Source organism: Trichosurus vulpecula, chromosome 7 (assembly GCF_011100635.1).
Source record: "Trichosurus vulpecula isolate mTriVul1 chromosome 7, mTriVul1.pri, whole genome shotgun sequence".
Classification (NCBI taxonomy): domain Eukaryota; kingdom Metazoa; phylum Chordata; class Mammalia; order Diprotodontia; family Phalangeridae; genus Trichosurus; species Trichosurus vulpecula.
Window position 1 is genome coordinate 82,904,057 of NC_050579.1, and position 21,391 is coordinate 82,925,447.

General features: G+C 35.8%; 1 protein-coding gene across 1 annotated transcript in view; it reads left to right on the forward strand.

The window, feature by feature from the left end:
- Window positions 1–21,391, forward strand: part of WDR27 (WD repeat domain 27) — a 176,540-nt gene that overhangs the window by 41,716 nt on the left and 113,433 nt on the right. The window contains 2 exon segments of the mRNA XM_036768210.1: window positions 1,876–1,973; window positions 5,931–6,020. Coding sequence (XP_036624105.1) covers window positions 1,876–1,973; window positions 5,931–6,020 — 188 coding nt within the window.

Consider the following 21,391-nt stretch of genomic DNA (forward strand, 5'->3'; position numbering starts at 1 on the left):
AGTACATATCTAAGGCCAGATTTGACCTTAAGAAGATGAATCATCCTCTCTCCAGTCTTGGTGTTCTATCCACTGTGTCACCTAGCTGCCACCATGCAAATAGTAGACATTTAATAAATTTGTCTGATCGAACTGGACTACTGAAGGTTTATTATCCTAGAAATTATGTGCTTAGATTTGAGCATTTGTGAAGGTTACTTTGGCCCACAGCTTTCCGTCTTGTTTTCAAGAACAGAATGAGGCATTTTCTCAAATATTTGGCTGACTTGGTACCAAGGAATGCAAACAATTTGAGAGTGTGGATTATTTTATTTTTATCTTTGTATATGATTATCTCTTTAATTATTTGCTTACCAGTATAATAGACATAACAAAGAAAGGAATTAGGTTAGTGGCATGACCTTCTTAAAATCATGTTGACTCTTTGGGATTATCACTTCTTTTTCTTAATGCTAACAAACCACCTTTTTGGTGATACATTCTAGAATTGCTCCAGAAATTGAAGTCAAACTCACCGACCTAACGTTTATAGATTCCCTTCTATTTCTCTTTATATCAGGATACCATTTTACCTGTAGCTGTGTAGAACATCTGTCAGATTTTCTAGTATTCTAGGATGTTATTTGTTTGAGCTTGGTTGAATCCATCACTGGCCACTAAGAATGTAAGCATACTCCTGTAAGGAGTGGTAACTCACACCTCCAACTAATTCTGCAAGGTCTCTGAAGTCCTCTTGTGATGCTCCTTCATTGGTCCTTGCTTGGAGTTAGTCAGTCACAAATGGGCACGTTGCTCTATGGGGCTCACTGGACCTATTCCCTGCAGGGCATGTTGCTCTCCTGGTAGCCTCTAGCTTTTGACTCAGCTGAAATTCCTAGTTAGAGCCTTTCTAGGCTTTTTAGAAAAGAAGTAGAACCATCTCCACTAGGACCAGTGGAAAACCTTCCCAGGTTTATTCACTTGGAATCTCAGCTGTGAGGGCTGATATCTTCTAAGCAAGATCTCCATTCCAACAGCCGCACTTTTTCTTCTGTGAATTCTCTACACCCAGAAGGTTGGGGTTCAGAAAGCAACATCCTTCAATTCCCCCTTAGGCTTTTTGTAAGCATATGTCTGCTAAAGACATGTACTTCTTCCACAGGGCACCATTGCTGATTTGGGAATGGGGAGGAGAGAGATGATATTTTGCTACCCTGTTGCACTCCATAAAGGGTTAGAGTCATCAAAAGCTATCTTTCCTCCAGAGCTGACTCTCCACTTCACTCCTCAACTTGACTCCCTTCTTGACTGTCTCATAATGGGGCTAGCTTACATATTATATTATATAGGACATAAGGAGCACGACTGAACCTCTGAACTAGTTTAGAATTTTCCTGTGCTCCATCAGTTGTTTTAATACAATCACTAATACTCTGTAATTCCATCAGGTTGACTAAGGAATTCAATTTGATTAGCAGCTAACAATAGCCTATACTTCATTATGCTGTTAAGGAAACTTGTTCATGTTCTGTTGCCAGGAGTTTTAGGAAAACTTCCTACTTTGTTCAAGGACAACTTATTCATCTCCTTTATACTAGCAACTATTAAACAATAAATAATAGCCATTCTTTATGGCAACTGAGAACTGGGAAAATAAGCAGGTCAATATCTTCATCAATTTGCATGAATCAGGGTGATTTTTGAATTCTTATACCAGTTATTTTCATGCTATTGAAAATTATGTATGTAGGTTTTAAATGAATGTATTTTCAGAGTTACGTTATGGTTTCGGTTTTAAACTGGGTGTACAGAGAAATTAAAGTCTCGTTTCTTTCTTCTATCCTACTCATTTGATTGCATTTTTGTGTGACTCTTTGTTTCTATTATTCCATAAAGTAAAAATTATCCTTTGGAGAGTCCACTGCCAACCAAACTTAGCAGGCAGCTATCTGTAGCCCATAAATCAACTGCTGTTTGCTGCCTTCAGTATTCAGGTATGTATAATTAAAAATAAATTTTTAGGTTTTATTTTGTTTTAGTAATAAGATTATTTTAAATAAATCTACACTTAGAAATGTCTTCAGTTATGAAGATTTCCAAATGTGAGATACATTTAAGTTCTAATACGTTGTCTATAATTAAATATTCAGCATTCAAATGGATCTGTGATCTCACTGATTTTGATGCTTTTTTCCCACTGATGCAGATCACAATCCATACATGCCTGTCTGTCCTGTGAGATGGGTTCCAGCAATGTGCTAGAGGTCCTCTTTGCTTTCTTTCCCCTGACATTGCAAGAATACCAACATTCTGGCTATCCACTTGTCATCCCTTTTCTCACCATGTGAATTGTCCATATTCCTTTTCATGACAACATCTTTGACTCTGGTCATCTTTGCAGTTCCGTATTGGCATAGTTTAGAGCCTCCTTCCACCCATTGTGCATGTCTCTAGATGATATTCATTTTCAATTCTTTGGTGTCTGTTGTATTTCATGTCTTGCCACCATACCTTAAGACTAGAATACTGTCATTAAATTGGCATTAAATTGCACCCTTTTTTTCCTGGAGAACTTAGTATCATTAAAGAGGTTTGCAGTTCCTGAAGGCAGTCTAACATGATTTCCTCTTGTTCTATTTTGGACCCAAATTATTTTCCTTTTCTTTGTACCAAATATACCCAATGCAATGAATATATATTCTTTCACACATATGTATTCATAAATAAACATGTAGATATGTATATATACACATGTATATGTATATATGTGTGTATATATGTATGTAAGTGCATGGACACACACATACTTACGGACAAACTCTTTAGGTTGTCTATCCAACTTCATGTCCTAATCTATGCAATGGGCATTCTTTATCTACTTGGTCTTTTCTATATGGAGTGTCAGGCCAAACTCCTCTGAGTGGTTTTAGATCTCTTCTAGGCATCTCTGTGATGTTCCAAGGACCAGATATATCCAGCACAGTATCATCAACACTTAGATAAAAACAAAACCCCAATTTTTACTTGGCTGATTATAATTAGGACCCTTGTATATACAGATAGATAAAATATTCCTTAAGTGCTTACTATGTGTCCATTACTGTGCTAAGCATAGAGGGTACGAGTACAAGCACATGAGCTCATCTTTCCCTTTATGTAGCCTACATTATAATGGAGGCAGACTATACATAAAAAGGAGCTGGAAAGAAAGTGCATCAGTCATTGGTGAGGAGGCCAACAAATTCAGAGAGTGGGTGAAGCCAGCGCTAAAGTAAGGTTGGCTGGGGCCCCTCAAAAAATAGTAGATTGGGCTCTGGTGAGTCCAATCAGGAGAGTGGGCCTCAGAATGGAGTTTTCTCTAGGGTAGGAAGGTGGCTTGTAAGGAGATGGGGAAGTCAAGAAGAGAAGGGAGGAAACAAGCATTTATTAAGCACCTACTGTGTACCAGGCACTGTTCTGGGCACTTTACAAATGTTATCTCATTTGATCCTCACAACAGCTCTGTGAAGGAGATGCTGTTATTACTCTCATTTCAGCATTGAAGAAACTGAGGCAGGCAGAGGTTAAGTATCTTACTCGGGGTCACAAAACTGGCAAGTGTTTGAGGCTAGATTTGAACTCAGGCCTTTCTGACTCCAGGCCTAGAGCTGTATCCACTGTAAGACTTATTCACTGTACCACTTAGCCAAATTAGCTAATGAATTGAACCAGGAGTGAAGTGAATATGAATGAATCCTCTCAAGAAATGGTGGACATTTTTATTTTGATTTAGAATTAGATTTTCTCTATTGATAGATTGGTAGTGTTGGAAGGAACCTGAGGAAGCACCTAGTCTAATCTCTTTATTTTATAAATGAGGAAACTGAGACCCCAGAAGGTGAAGTGACTTGTTCTAGGCCACACAACTGGGTGTTGGGAGAGCTTGACCTTGAGCCCAGGATGAGTGACTCTTAGTGCAGTGTTCTTCGCACCGGCATTGCCAGTTCAGTATTCTCCCTGACCTTTGAAGTACCTTACCATTCGAGTGCCTTGTTAATCCTCATAATCATGTTACTGTTGGAATGGATTAGTGTAGAATTTCATCCAAAAAGAACTTTCCCTGGAAACAGTCATATTTCCTTTCCTTACCCAGTAATATCACGTTAAACTTTGAATCTCATTCCCTAAGATTCAGTTTTATTAAAAACTGATTCTCAATATTGTTATGTTTCTTAGCCATAAAAGGAAACAGAGGGTCTAAGTCATTTCAACCATTTCAGCCACAAGATATGAAAAACTTCGAATATGGTATTTGACAAAAAATTCCATACTTTTAGGTAATTTGTTTGCTGTCTTCTTCTAGTCCTGACTCTGCAATTCCATACTCAAAACTAACAAAAATATAGATTCTTTCTGTTTATGTTCCTTTCTCACACATACATTTTTTTCATTGTGGGAAAAAAAACCCGATATATGGTCACAGGACTCAGGAAAATAAGGCCATTAGATTTCTGTGAGAAGCTTTAATTAGTTGACTTGGTCTAGTTAGTTTAATTAGTATAGTTGACTAGGTTGAGGAAAATTAATAATTGGCAGTCTGAAATTTAATTTTAACTCTAAAGAATTGTCCTTTTTTGGGGGGGGGGGTGAATCCTCTTAGTTTGTTTTTGTAGGAGTATTTTTCTGCTGATTTGAAACTACCTGCCCCTCTCCAGCAACCACTATTCAAATATGTTCCCAAGAGGTATTCTATACTTCACTCCCAAAGTAGATTCTCCTCTTCATTGATTTCCGTCTGTGTTGATTTTAATTGTTATTGGAATAGCTAAGATGTGGTTTGCAAAAAAATTCATTCCATGTAGCACACCACCTATTTGAACATTCCCAGGAATGAGAATTGGATCCTGTTCTTGAAACTATTTGCATTACCTCAGATCATATGTTGGCAAGACTGTCATGTTCCTTGTCCCCATCCTTGACTTGAAAGAAATTCACCTAACCACTAGTTATAGTTTAAATGTTTTGAGTCAACAAGCATTTACTGTTTGCCATGTGCCAGGCACAGTGCTAAACCTTGGAAATACAAACAAGCAGAAAGACAGCCTTGCCCTCAGGGAGCTTACATTCTAGTGGGGGAAGATGACTCATAAAAACTGGGCTGTGGGCTGGTAGAGGAAGTCCAGAGAGTTGAAAGTGGATCATGAAGACAAGCAAAGACAAGACCAACCTGGGTGCTTTCTTAAATGGAGTTTTTGGGAAGAACCAGTCAGTTAGAGGAAGGGGACACAGAGTCCAAACATTGCCAGTGTGAGAAGGCCAGAGGTGAAGTTAACTTCGGAGGGGAGGAGGCTGCTGGGGCATGGTAGAAAAAGTTAGGGATCAGGAATAAAGCCAGTGAAGGTAAATTATTATTACATATATTTCCACTGTCCTCCTTCTCACTGCCCCTCCCCTTCCAACAATACAAATACTTTTATTTTAAATCAGTTTGTTTAAAGCTTCCCCTGACTCTGAAGATTTGGGTTGTGTGATGCACTCTTCAGGAAAATATAGACATTTTGTGTGTAGTCAGCTTTAAGGTTTTTTTTTTAAAGTCACATTTGATAAACATTTGTGTGTGTGTGTGTGTGTGTGTGTGTGTGTGAGAGAGAGAGAGAGAGAGAGAGAGAGAGAGAGAGAGAGAGAGAGAGAGAGAGAGAGAAATGGAATACTTGATCTATACTCTTTGTTCTTAGCTTTGAATATCAAGAGGCTATCTGGGCAAATTTTATTTGCTCAGCAAAAAGAATGCATGCCTCTTTTAGTCTTTTTTTGGAAAAGATATTAGAACCATCACTATTTGAAATGTGTTATTTTCTTAATAAGTAAAGATTACCCTAGCAAGTAAATTTTAAATTTGAATTGTCAATTTTCATAATGAACACTGGTTATATTGCATCAGATATAACTCAGAACTTTTTTTTTTTAAATAGGAGATGGTCTCCATTTGGCTTGTGGTTTAGCTGACCATTCATTGCTAGTTTTCCATTCCAGTCTTACTAGAGTACCAACTATTTTTCAAGGTAAATGTCTCTTAATTCTATACTTTATGAATTTAAATACAGGTTTCCGTTCAGTTTTAGATATTAATTTATAAGTACCAAATTTACTCCCCTCTGAAAATGGTGCTTGAGCTGGTGAGTGGAATGATGAGGTTTACTAACACACATAGTCATTTTGGGTTCACATTTTGTAATGTGAAACTCTAAATTGTGAAGCTGTTTAGTCCAGTAAGCTGACTTGGCATACATTGAGCATATCATCTTGTTTTCAGTTAAAAATATATTTTTCTTGTGTAGTCTGTTGGACATGTTTATTCATAAATGAAAGGAGAAACATTCAGCTTTAAATGTATATATCTTGGTTATCCTGATGACTCCCCAAAGTTTTTTAAAGAAAAACTTTGAGTTAGATATAAAAATAGTCATATTTCTTATCATTTCCTATTGAAAATAATTATCGTTTTTCTCCTAATATGAAAGTATTTCAAAATGATTTTAATAGAACATTTTATTTTTACAGGATATTTTATTTTTGTCAGAATAATTTTAAAATCATAATCAAAAGAACATTATGCTGCTTCTACTTTGTAACTTTGTAATACAAAAATTGATAGTTTCTGTACCATATTACTCTCCTATTCAATAAACTTCAGTGGTTCCCTATTACCTCCAGGATCAAACAGTGAATGGAATATAAGTTAAGATTTTCTTTACTACTTAGGGTTATCATGAAATTCACCCTTTCCTCAAATACGAAAGGATTTTAAAGAGCTGTGAGTTTCATATGCTCTCTAATCTTGGGACTCCTTTCACCTATATGTATAAATGAGGGAGTGTGACACACACTTTTTGAGTGGATGTTTTATACCAACTGCTCTTGTTACCTTAGAATATGGTTGGTTGTTGTCCTTCGCTCTTCAGAAAGATCAAAAGGACATCATTATGTTGGAATACAGCATGTCAGACTCTGCCTGATCAGACCAATAAAGTACTTGGAAGGCTCCATCACAGGTTGGGCACAAATAGTCCACGTGAACATTTTGGGGGGAGATGTCTCTAAACTTACACATCTCAAATTTCTTTTGCACAATACTTTCTTTGATGTGGACATGTCATGCTGAGCGGTCCTTTGCCAGTGTCTCCCATGTCATGCAATTGGTTCCAAAGTACTTCAGAGAGACCTTGAGAGTGTCCTTGTATCACTTCTTCTGACTTTTGTGTGAGTGCTTGCCTGTGAGTTTTCTGCAAAACAGTCTTTTAGGCAAATGTATGTTTGCATTCAAACAATGTGACCAGCCCATCAGAGTTGTGCCCTCTGCAGTAGAATTTGAATGCTTGGCCATTTAGCTGAGAAAACACTTCCGTGTCTGGTACCTTATCTTGCTAGGGGACCTTCAGAATCCTCCTAAGACAATTTAAATGGAAGCGATTCAGTTTCCTGACATTCATAGGCATACAACAAGGAGGTCAGCACAATGGCCCTGGGGCCCTTCAGTTTGGTAGGCAGCATAATACCTCTTCTCTTCCACACTTTCCTTCAGAGCCTCCTAAAAACTGAGTTAGCTCTGGAAATGTATGTTTTAATCTCCTCGTCTGTGTGTACATGCCTAGAAAGTATACTACCAAGGTAAATGAACTTATCCACAGTATTCACAATTCTCTATTTGCTGTAACCAATGGTTCCACATATGGGTGGTATGCTGGCTGGTGGAGAACCTATGTTTTCTTGTTAATTGTTAGGCCCAAATTAGCACAAGCAATAGAGAATCAGTCCATACTTTGTTTCATCTTAATCTTAGAGGCTGTGTTAAGTGCACAGTCATCTGCAAACAAAAAATCATGCACCAGCTCTCCCTCCACTTTAGTCTTGGCTTATAGCTTTTTCAGGTTAATAATTTACTGTCAGTGTGATAGCTGACCTCCTCCTTGTTGAAGATGTCTGACTACATTGCTGAAAACATCGTGCTAAAAAGCATGTGAAGAAGCACGTAGCCTTGTTTCACTCCATTGGTGACTGGGAAAGTGCAAGAGTGTCGTCCATTATCCAGAAACTGGGCAAGCACACCATTGTGAAATTGATGTATAATACCGATGAAATTCTCTGGGCAACCAAATTTTGTCATAATTTTCCACAAGCCCTCATGACTGGCAGTTTCAAAGACTTTGATCAGATTGATGAACATTGTATACAGACCTCTCCTCTGTTCCTGGCATTTTTCCTGGAATTGTTGAGTTGCAAACACCATATCAACCGTTGCTTAGCCCTCTCTGAAGCCACACTAGCCCTCAAGTAGATGACTGTCTTCCAGATGAAGTATTAGTTTATTAGGGAGGACTCTGGCAACAATATTGCCAGCAATGATGAAGAGAGAGACAACCTTCCCCAACTCCCAACCGTGATTGTCATAGGACAATCTATTTCCTTTACAGAGATGGACAATAGAGGCATCCTTGAACTCTTGGGGGATAATGTTCTCTTGACATATAACGTGGAAAATTTCAGTCAGATTTTGTATGAGCAATGGACCCCCTGCCTGGCAAATCTCCAGCTGGAATAGAATCAGCTCTAGGTGCTTTGCTTCTTAAGAGGAGCCTAATGGCATTCAAAACCTCTTCTTCAGTTGGAAGTTTGGCTAGAGAGGGACTTCAGCCTGAGGTATTCAGTCAATGGTTTCAGCATCAATTGATGGTCTGTTGAGAACAATATGGAAGTGTTCGGTCCATTTCTCCATGATCATCTTCTTATCACTAATCAATGTGACTCCATCAGCACTGAGTAATTGAGATTCACTATAGGTATCTGGACCATAGATAGCCTTCAGGGTATCATAAAAGTGCTTTGGATTATTCTATCAGCGTAAAACTGAATTTCATTTGCTTTCTTACTTAGCCAAGAATCTTGCATCTCTCTAAGCTTCTCTTACACTTTACTTTTGATGGAGTTAAATGCTGCCTTCTTAGAGATGGATGTATTATCCTGCTGGTAAACCCTGTGGAGTTCTCATTTTGTGTGTGTGTTTAGCAGCCTAAGAATTTCCCCATCATTTTTATCAAACCAATCTTGATGTTTGTGAGTGTTCTGACCCAGATGAGCAAATGCAGCGCTGTACACCAAATCTCTGAAAGCTGCCTACTCCTTTTCTGCTCCACAGTTGACAGCTATGTGTTGGCTCAGCTTTCCCTCCAAGTTAGCATTGAACTGTTCCTTCTCAGAGAAACATTTTAATTTGTTGACATTACATCTTCTGGTAATTATCTTGCCTTGGTGCTATTGCTTTTATTGGAGAAGATGAGTCTATGATCAGTACAGCACTCTGCACCACATATTGTCTTTGTCACTCACATCCTGTCTGTCTTTTCTTATAATGACATATGTTTCCTGCAAGGGTGCATCCAAGAAGTTTTATTGTGTTTACGAAAGTGGAAGACAGTGTTAGTGATGAAAAGGTCATGCCATACACAAATCTTCAGTAGTAAGTTGTAAGGTTAATGGGGTATAAGATCTTCTCCTCCCCCGCCTCCAATTGATAGGCCTCACATGGAGCTCTGAGGCAGAGCCAATTAGTCTCTGGGCCACAGGGATTCCCACACCTTTCCACTTAAGTGCTGATTTCCAAGCTTCTCAGCACTAAGCCAGTCAGGTGTGAGTCTTTGATTAGCAAGGGTATATATTGTATTGCTTGGAGGGAGAGGTGTGGGTGGAGAGAGAAGCAGACAGAGAGATAAAGAACTTGCCTAGGGACACTTGAAGACTGTTTAAGATGTGGGTACTGCCTGGATTGGTAAGGTTTACAAACATTTTTGTTGCCATACTAAGTTTTGCTTTCCAGTATCTGAATAAATATTTTGGTTTTGTCTTGGAGGAAGACAGTTTTTTGTATTTTGCCAGTTAACCCTGGAAATGCCTCTGCATACTCATTAGAGCTGCTGTGGGTATTGCATTGGCATTACATAAGTTGACCCTTGCTGTTTCTGACTCCATTTCTCCCAAGGACTCCCTGTCATGTCTCGTAGTCTGTGCCTACTCTTGCATTAAAGTCACCCAGAATTAAAAGCTTGTCTTCTTCCAGCACATTGATGATGAGGGTCTCCAAGTCTTCATAAAATTTTTCTTTGACCTCATCAGGGTTTGTCATGGTGGGAGCAAACGCACTGATGATGGTGGCATGGAGCTTTCCTGCAAGTGACAATCACATTGTCATGATCCTGTTGTTCGCACTTTTTGGTAGACATACAAGTCTGTTGACTAGATCAGTTTTGATTGTAAAATCTATGCCAGCTTCACGGCGCTCTCCTTCACTGCGGCCACTCCAGAAAAACATGTATCCAGCTCCAACTTTTGTAAGCCTGCCTTCATTTGCTAGCCTTGTTTCACTCAAGGCTGCTATTTGGATGCAATATCTGCTGAATTCTCTTGCGACAAGAGCTACTCATCTTTCAGGTCTATTGGATTTTGTGTTGTCCATAAGTGTACACACATTCTAAAAGCTAATTAAGTCTGGCTGAATGACTTCTCAGTTGATAGTCAAGGGAGTGAGGACCAAACCAGTGTAATTGTGAACTAACACTAATAAAGATTCCTGCCAACTGCTCAGGGCTGCCCCTAGATCCTAAGAGAGATAGAATAGCCACTCTCTTGGGACCCAGATTCCAGTGTAAGTTGGAGTTGGGAGTGTAATTCCTGAGCATGTATCAGAGTATTCAGAGCTTTACACAAGTCAGGGGCTAAATAAATCTTTGTTGAATGAATATATCTTCTTACCTTCTATGTTTTTATATATTCTTTAAATGAGAGTTCCTAATGGCTGCTGCAAAAGCTTGGCTTGGGGCACCACTAATGTCCCTAGGAACTTCAGGAATGGGTGACAACCCACATGACATACTAAATGGAAAAGGCAGACAATCCCTTCAGAAGAAACCTCCTGGGCATTTTTGCTTTATTTTTTTTAGTTCACGTTTATTGGACAACCAGTGAACATTCTGCTAGGTACGGTAAGGGAATACAAGAGAGGTAAACAATTTCTCACCCTTGAGTGGCTTATAGTTAAGTTGGCATGACAAAGCACATGTAGTGATACCTTATGTTTACATAGGAGAGGGTAAGTAGTATTTTCATTTAACAGATAAAGAAACTGAGGTATAGAAAATGATACTAAATAATTCATCTACATGGTTGGTAGCAAAACAGGAACTTTATTGTCTCAATATAGGTTCCTTCTCTACCAAGCCAGTGTCCATGCTGCTGGATCATACTACTATATTCATGAGACAACTGAAAAGCACAGAAATATTAACAGTTGCTTAGTAAACAAAATTAGCTTAATATAAGAAAGCAAATATTGCCAAATACCTATTCATTTCCATTTGAAGATTCTAAAAACAGTTAACAGGAATTTTACCAAATTATTTCCTTCATTTATCATCATTTACATATATTTTTACAATGATATTTTGAAAGAATAACTTTAAAAGAATTATAAAGGTTTTAATGTTGAGATAAAAGTAACATTTTGTAAACAATGCCAGCGATTCTAGTATTGTAACACTGTGATGCTTTGTTTTTCAAGAAATTCCATTTTCTATGCCACGCTAAGCAGCATTTGATTTATTTTTTACAATTTCATGGGTTTATTTTGCTGATTAGTCTATTGATTCTACTTAGTTTTACAAAATAATAATATGAAAATTACACAAGAGGGCAGCAGAGGTATTTGAAATATTTTGAAGTTAGGTTAAATTTCAGCTTCAGGTTTTCTGAAGGACTCCTAGCACTCTTTATGTCCTGAATCATGTACTTGCTCCAAATTTCTTCTTATTTTTCCATTTTGATTTTGATTTTCCTGGAAATTGTGATTGGTTACATTAGGACACACAAGTAAAACAAGGAATCTTTTTAATATAAATTTAATGTCATTTTTAATGTCTTTTAAACAATGTTATTTAATCAATCAACAAGCAAATGCTTGCTTGCTTTTTATGCACCACCATTCTAAGTGCTAGGGATACAAAGGCCAACCCCTCCTCTCCAAAGCAAACAAGCAAAACTAAAAACAGTCTCCACTCTCAAGGGTCTCATAGTCTAATGAGGGAAGGAGGGAGAGAACGTGCAAACAACTATATGTGCATGTCTATGTATACATATCATATATATGTATGTGTGTGTATGTGATATGTGTGCATGCACATACACACATAATAAATGAGATAATCTCTAAGGGAAGCAAATAAGACTAAGGAAGACTGGGAAGGTTTCTTGAAGAAAGTGGATCTTCACCTGGGACCTGAGGCAAGCCATTTAGATTTTAAACCCCTTAGAGCAGATAGAAAGGGAATCCCTAGTTAATAATTATAAAGTGATGCTGTGGGGAGAAAAAATTATTTTAAATTTAGCTATTAGAAAAAAATAGATTGGAATATGTTTTTAAAACTAAAAAAGTTAAATCAACATTAATTTAAAACTTCCTTTCAACAAATATAAACAAATTAAGAGAATATGGAATAAGCCCTTCCCCCCAATAAAAACAAAAACAACCTCCAAACTCTAAATTTTGTCAAAGAAAAAGAAGACTATTGTGGCATAGAATCTCCAAGTGAGGAAGGCTATTAGAGACCATCCAATCCACTTGACCAGGGTCCTCTATCCATAATATCCCAGATAAGTGGTTATTTAGTTTAGGGTTCTTAAACTTTTTCCACTTGAGACCCCTTCAGCACTTCTAAAACTGTGGGTCACAACCCTATATGGAATCGCAAGGCACAAGGAATTCACTAATATTCCTTCTGTTTTTTATAGCCTTAATTATTTAAAGCTTTGGCATTGGAAGTATTGCATACTCATTGCAATAATGTGGTTGACCTTGTAGTCCATAGGAAATGACATGGGAGTCATTAATCAGTTATTTATTGGTTTGCAGGCTAGTTAGAGCAACGGTCAAAATCAGCACCAAATTAGAAAAGGAGGTAAGATAAGACATTCATATAATTACAACAGCTTTTATTTGACATTTAGACAATCTGTTGACTCTAAAAAAAGTGGAATATAAGTAAAAAGCAAGACATTACTTTTGCTTATTGTTATTTATTAGGAAAGTTTAACTCTTCTAAGACAGTTGCCACAGCAGAGGCTGAAAGAGAGCCTAAGCTGCCTCAGTCAACAAACATTAGCTTTGCTTGCAAAGTAGAGTCTTGGAAGCCCAGGGCAGCACTGAATTAGAGCGCCAGGTCATTGACAGCATTTTTGAGGACCATGGAAAATTTTGACCCAGTCTTACCTTGAGATAAAACAAAAATGGGCCTGCAGTAATTTTTATGTTAGAACCTTCTGACCAGGTCTTCCAATATTATTTATAGGATCAATTAAAAAAAGGCAGCTAGGTGGCTCAGTGGATAGTGTGCTGGCCCTGAAGTCAGGAAGATTCATCTTCACTAGTTTAAATCTGGCCTCAGACACTTAGTAGCTATGTGACCCTGGGCAAGTCACTTAACCCTGTTTGCCTCAGTTCCTCATCTGTAAAATGAGCTGAAGAAGGAAATGGAAAATTACTACAGTATTTTTGCCAAGAAAACCCCCAAATGGAATCATGTCACTGAATGACAACAACAAAATAAAAAAAAAGAACCAGAAAGTTGAATAATAAGTGGTAAAAGATTTTCTAGCATTACATTTAAGAGCTGATTTTGTCACTTTCATTGACAGTAGAACATGCAGTTAGACTATTAACACCTAAGTACTGGATGCTGATAAAAAAAGTACCCCTTAAAAAGATGAAGTCTGGAAGAGTGATTTCATGTGACTAAGCACACACCAAAGAAATCTGTGCCAAAGTGATCTACTTGTAAAGGCCCCAAAGACTCATTTTCCAAAGTATTTCAAATAGGAAAATGCCAAAAGAATAGGGAAAAAAATTGGATAATTACTTTAAAGAGGTGACCTATACATAGACATACTATTTCGTCCCTATAAGATTTTTAGGGTTTTTGTATTTGAAGGTACTCTTTTTAAAAACAATTTTTTTGGGTTACATTTTGAGTTCCAAGCTGTCTCCCTCTCTCCCTCCCAACCTTTGTGTTTTTTTTTGACAAAGATATATATGTGAGACCATACAATACATACTTCCATGTATCAGTTCTTTCTCCATAGGTAGATAGTATCATCCTTCATCTGTCCCTTGTAGTTGATTTGAATATTCATATTGCTCAGAATAGCTTAGTCATTCACTGTTACTCTTCAAACAACATTGCTGTTACTGAATACAAAATTTTCTTGGTTCTCCTTGTTTCACTCTTCATTATTTCATGCAAGTAGTTCCAGGTTTTCCTAAAACCAACCTGCTCACCATTTTTTCAAAGGACAGTATTCTATTACAATTATATACCACGACTTATTCAATCATTTCTCAATTTATGGACATACCCTCAATTTCCAGTTTTTTACCACCACAAAGAGAGCTGTTATAAATATTTAAACATATAGATTCTTTTCCTTTCTTCCTGATCACCTTGGGAAACAGACCTAAGAGTGGTATTACTGGGTCAAAGAATACAGTTTTATAACTCTTTGGTCATAATTCCAGATTGCTCTCTAAAATGTTAGGATCAATTTGCAATTCTACCAACAGTGTTTTTTAGTGTCCCAGTTTTTCTACATCTTCTCTGACATTTGTAATTTTCCTCTTCTATCATTTCAGCCAATCTGATATGTATGAGATGGAATCTCAAAGTTGTTTTAATTTTCTTTTCTCTAATCAATAATGATTGAGTGTTTTTTTCATGTGACCATGTATAGCTTTGATTTCTTCTTCCAAAAACTGTCTGTTCATATCCTTTGACCACTTATCAATTTGGGGAATGACTCATATTGTAAATTTGACAATATTCTCTATAATATTTGATTAATATATAGAATAATACAAAGAAACAATATATAGTATTGTTTCAGTTACCTGAGAAACTGTCTATAAATTCTCCCCTCCCCCAATTTTCTGTTTTCCTTTTAGTGTTGGCTAGATTGAATTTATTTGTCTACAACCTTTTTAATTTAATATTATCAAAATTATCCAATTTATATCTCACAATGTTCTCTATCTCTTATTTATTCGCAAATTCTTCTTCTATCCATAAATCTGATAGGTAATACAGTCCATATTCTTCTAATTTACTTATGATAGCTCCTTTATGTCTAGGCCATGCGTCCATTTTGACTTTTACCTTAAGTGATATACTGTTCTATATCTCATTTTTGCCAGACTGCTTTCCTGTTTTCCCAACAACTTTTTTTTTTTTTACCAAATAGTGAATTCTTATGCCAAAAGCTTACATCTTTACATTTATCAAACACAAGATTACTATAGTTATTTAATGCTGTGTGTTATATGTCTACTCTATTCCAGTGATTCACCATTCTGTATTTAATCAGCACCAGATAGTTTTGATAATTACAACTGTATAATGCAGTTTAAAACTTGGTACTGCTAGACTTCCTTCCTTTACATTAAAAAAATTCCATTATATTCTTGACCTTTTGTTCTTCCAAATGAATTTTGTTATTTTGTCTAGTTCAAAAATATTTTTTGGCAATTTAATTGGAATGGCACTGAATAAGGAGATTAGTTTAGGCAGAACTCTGATTTTTATTATTTGGCTCAGCCACCCATGAAAAATTAAATTATATATATAATATAATATAATATAATATAATATAATATAATATAATATAATATAATATAATATAATATAATATATAATATAATATAATATAATATAATATAATATATAATTTCTCCAATTATTTAAATCTGACTTTATTTGTATAAAAAGTATTCATACAGTCCCTGGGTTTATATTGGTAGGTATATTCCCAGGTATTTTATATTGTCTACAGCTATTTTAAATGAATTATCTCTTACTATCTCTTCTTGCAGGGCTTTGTTGGTGATGTGTAAAAGGGATGATAATTTATGCAGCTTTATTTTATATTCTTCTACTTTACTAAAATTATTAATTTTTCCAATTAACTTTTTAGTTGAACCTCTAGGATTTTCCAAGTATACCATAATATTGCCTGCAAAAAAGAGATAGTTTTATTATCACATTGTCCATACTGATTCCTTCAATTTCTTTGTCTTCTCTTATTGCTATTGCTAGCATTTCTAGTACAATATTGAATAATATTGATGCTAATGGACATCCTTGTTTCACTCATAATCTTATTGGGAAGGCTTCTAGTTTATCCCTGTTATTGATAATGGTTACTGATATTTTTAGATAGATGCTTCTTATCATTTTAAAGAAGACATCCATTTATACCTATGCTTTCAAGTGTTTTTTAAATAGGAATGAGTATTATATTTTGTCGAAAGCTTTTCTACATCTATTGATGTAATCATTATTTTTGTTGGTTTTATTATTGATATAGTCAATTGTGTTAATAATTTTTTTATATTGAATCAGTCCTGCTTTTCTGATATAAATCCCACTTACTCATAATGTATAATCTTTGTGATATATTGCTGTAGTCTTCTAGCCAGAATTTATTTAGGATTCTTGCATCCATATTCATTAGTGAAATTGGTCTATAATTTTCTCTGTTTTTGCTCTTCTTGATTTAGGCAACAGTACCATACTTTTTTCATAAAAGGAGTTTGGTGGACTCCTTTTTTGCCTGTTGTTCCAAATAATTTATTTAGTTTTGAGATTAATTGATCTTTAAATGTTGGTAGAATTCACTTGTAAATTCATTTGGTCTGTTCAATTTCTTTATCTAAAATAGCTGTATTTAGATATTCTATTTCCTTTTCTGTTAATTTGGGCAGTTTATATTTTTGTAAGCATTCTTCCATTTCACTTAAATTGTTAAGTTTATTGGCATATTACTGGGCAAAATGACTCCCAATAATTGCTTTAATTTCATCTACATTATTGGTATATTCACCTTTTTCATTTTTGATAGTAGTGATTTGGTTTTCTTCTCTCTTTTTAATCATACTAACCAATGGCTTACCTATTTTATTGTTTTTTCCCCATAAAATCAGCTATTAGTTTTATTAATGCAATGGTTTTCTTGCATTTACTTTTATTAATTTCTTTTTTGATTTTCAAGATTTCCAATTTAATGTTTAGTTGGGGATTTTTAATTTGTTCTTTTTCTAGTTTTTAAAAATTGTATACCCAATTCATTGATCTGCTCTTTCTTTATTTTATTGATGTAAGCATTTTGAGATATAAATTTTCCTCTGATTACTGTTTTTGCTGCATCCCATAAGTTTTGGTATGTTGTCTCATCATTCACTTTAATAAAATTATTTATTATTTGTATGACTTGTTCTTTAACCTACTCATTCTTTAAGATTATATTATTTAGTATCCAATTAGTTTTTAATCTGTGTTTCCATGGTCCTTTATTAAAGTAATTTTTATTCCATTATGATGTAAAAAGGATATATTTAGTATTTGATTTTCTACACTTAACTATAAAGTTTTTATGCCCTAATATAGAGCCAATTTTTATAAAGGTGCCATGTACCATTCAGAAAAAAATGCATATTCCCTTCTATTCCCATTTAGTTCTCTCCAGATGTCTACCATATCTATGTCATCAAGGATTTTATTCATCTGTTTGACTTCTTGCTTATTTACCTTTTGGTTAGATTTATCTAGTTCTGAGAGGGGAAGGTTGATAGTTTTTCTATGTATTTTCACCTGTAATTCATTTATCTTTTCTTTAAAAATTTGGATGCTATATCATTTGGTGCATATGTGTTTAGAATTGATATCACTTCGTTATCTATGGTACCTTAAAAGGTACCATAATGTACTTTCCTTGCTTTTCTCTTTTAGTTAAGTCTATTTGAGCTTTAACTTTGAGATTATAATTGCTAGCCCAGCTTTTTTTTAACATCAGCTAAAGCACAATAAATTCTATTCCAGCACTTTATTTTTACTCTATTTGTGTGTCTTATTTTTCAAATGTATTTCTTATAAACAACATATTATTGGGTTCTATTTTTTTAATCCATTCTGCTGTTTCCATTTTATGGGTGATTTGATCCCATTCACATTCAAAGTTATAATTACTAGTTGTGTATTTCTTTCTATCTTATTTTCCTTACTGTTTATCCTTCTCTCTCTCTTCTCACCATATCCCTCCTCAGAAGTCCCAATTTCCTTCTGACCACTGCTTCCCTAATCCACACACCCTTCTTAGAGTCCCCCCTTATCTTATCCCTGTTGTCCTCTTATTTCTCTGTAAGTTAAGAAGACTTTTATACTGTACTAGATGTATATGTTATTCCCTCTCTAAATTAGTTCTGATGAGAATAAAGTTCCTGCACTACCCACTGTCCTCCCTACCCTTACCCTTTACTATAACAGTTCTTCCATTCATGTCTCTTTTGTATGAGATAATTTGCTACATTTTACCTCTCCCTACTTCATTTTATTTTTTGGGATCATCTCATCATAATCAACTCAACAATCTGTGTATACTTTTTTGAACTACTTTGGTAATAATAACATTCTTAAGAGTTACAAATATCATTTTCCTATATAAAAAGCAAACATTTTAGCCATATTAAATCTCTTAAAATTAGTCTTTCATGTTTACCTTCTTATATTTTTCCTGATTCTTATAATCAAACTTTCTTTTCAGTTCTTTTCTTTTCCTTAAGAATATCTGAAAATCTTTAATTTCATTATTTACTTCTTTCCCTTGCAGAATTACACACAGCTTTGCTGGGTGGGTTATTTTTGGTTGCAAACCCAGCTCCTTTACTCCTTGGAATAGCATATTCCATACTCTTTGGTCTTTTAATGTAGAAGCTGTTAAATTTTGTGTTATCTTGACTAGCTCCACAATATTTAAATTGTTTCTTTCTTCATGATTTTAGCTGTGACTTGAAGGAAGCCAGGAGGCAGAGATGAGGAGGGGGAGAGCATTCCAGGCATGTGTCAGTATATATAGGTATTCTCACAATTCTGTGAGAACTTCTCTGTACTTGTTTCATATGACAGAGTAATATTTCATTATATTTATGTGCCACAACCACTGATGGCCATCTACATTGTTTCTAGTTCTTTGCTAGCACAAAAAGTGATGGAATGAATGTTTTGGTATATAGAGGATCTTCCTTTTTTTTGATATCTTTTTAAAAATAAAAAAGGGAGGGGAGTAGAGCCAAGATGGTGGAGAGAAGCCAGGAAGTTTCTGAGCTCCTCGGAAACAACGTTAAATCAAGCCTCTGAAAGAATTCTGGAGCAACAGAATCCAAAAAAGATGGAGTGAAAAAAGTTTCCAGCCCAAGATAACTTAGAATGACTCCAGGAAGGGTCTGTTTCAGTTGGGTAAAAGGGGAGCATGAGTGCAGGCAGTTTCCTGAAAAGCCAGTGGGAGGCTCTTGGCCACAGCAAAGATCAGTAACTGAGGCCCTGCAATTTTGGCTCAACAGGCCAGTGGCACAGTAGGCAAACTGCCTGCCCTAGAACCCAGGGCACAACAGATGCAACTAGGCTGGGCAACAGTGCAGTGGGGAAGCTGCTAGCCCCAGAGGTCCCTGCACAGAAAGCCAGTGACCAGACCCCTGGCCCCCATTGCAAGAAGCTTGGGACAGTGCCCCCTGTACCTCAGGAGCAGAGCTCAACTTTAAAAAATGAGCAAAAAATGAAAAAAGAGCCATGACCATACTGCTATAGTGACAGGGAAGATCAAAACACAAACTCAGAAGAGGACATCAATGTCAAAATGACTATGTGGAAAGCTTCAAAGGGGAATATTAATTCGTCTCAAGCCCAAAAAATCCTCTTAGAAGTGCTAAAAAAGGATTTTAAAATAAAGTAAGAGAGGTAGAAGAAAAATTGGAGAAAGAAATGAGTTATACAAGAGAATTATGAAAAGAGTCAACAGCTTTGAAGAGGAAGCACAAACATTGACTGAAGAAAACAACTCCTTAAAAAATATAATTGGCCAAATGGAAAAAAAAAGTCCACTGAAAGAAAATAACTCTTGTAAAAGTAGAATTAACCCAATGGAAAAGGAACTACAAAAGCTAACTGAAGAAAATAATTCCTTAAAAATTATGATTGGTCAAGTGGAAGCTAATGACTCTGGACATCCAGAATCAGTCAAACAAAATCAAAAGAAAAGAATGGAAGAAAATGTGAAATACCTCATTGGAAAAAAACTGACTTAGAAAGTAGATACAGGAGAGAGAATTTAAGAATTATTGGACTACCTGAAAGCTGTGATTGAAAAAAGACCCTGGACAGCATCTTTCAAGAAATTATCAAGGAAAACTTCCTTGATAACCTAAAAGCAGAAGGCAAAATAGTGAAAGAATCCACTGATCACCTCCTGAACAAGATCCCAAGATGAAAACTCCGAGGAATATTTATAGCCAAATTCTAGAACTATCAGGTCAAGGAGAAAATACTGAAGGCAGCCAGAAAAACAATTCAAATATCAAGGAGCCAGAGTCAGAATTACATATGACTAAGCAGCTTCTACATTAAAGAAACAGAAGGCTTAGAATAAGATATCCTGGATGGCAAAAGAACTTGGATTATAACCAAGAATGTATTGCCCAGAAAAACTGAGCAGAATCTTTCAGGAGAGAAAATGGACATTCAATGAAATAGGGGACTTTCAGACTTTCCTGACAAAAAGACCAGAGCTGCACGTAAAATTTGACCTTCAAATACAAGACAGAAGAGAAGCATAAAAAAGTAAATAGGAAAGAAAGAAATCCCATGGTATTAAATAAGGTTAAACTATTGGCATCACTACATGGGATGATGATACTTGTAACTCTTAAGAACTGTGTATCTCTATTAGGGCAGTTGAAAGGAGTGTGGTTAGACAGAGAGTGTGGGTATAAGTTGACTCTGATGTGATGATAAAAAATTAAGGGGTTAAAAAAAAGATTGTGCTGGGAGAAGAGGCCTTCAGAATGGGGTAAATTATATCACATGAAGAGGCATGAAAGACCTAGTTCAGCAGAAGGAAAGAAGGGAGGGGGTGAGCATTGTTTGAACCTTACTCTCATCCAATTTGGCTCAGAGAGGGAATAATATGCACACTCATTTGGGTATGGAAATCTATTTTACCTTATAGTGAAGTAGGAGGGGAAAGGGTAAAGAAAATGCGTAGGGCAGGGGGCGCTTTTTCTCAGTTGTACATGACACCTACACAAAAATTGACCATGTATTAGTGCATTAAAAACTTCACAATCAAATGCAGAAAGGCAGAAATATTAAATGCATCCTTTTCAGATCATGATGCAATAAACATTTCATATAATAAGGGCCAAGAAAAGACAGGATAAAAACTAATTGGGTACTAAATAATCTAATCCTAAAGAATGAGTGGGTCAAGGAACAAATCATAGCAACAATCAGTAAAT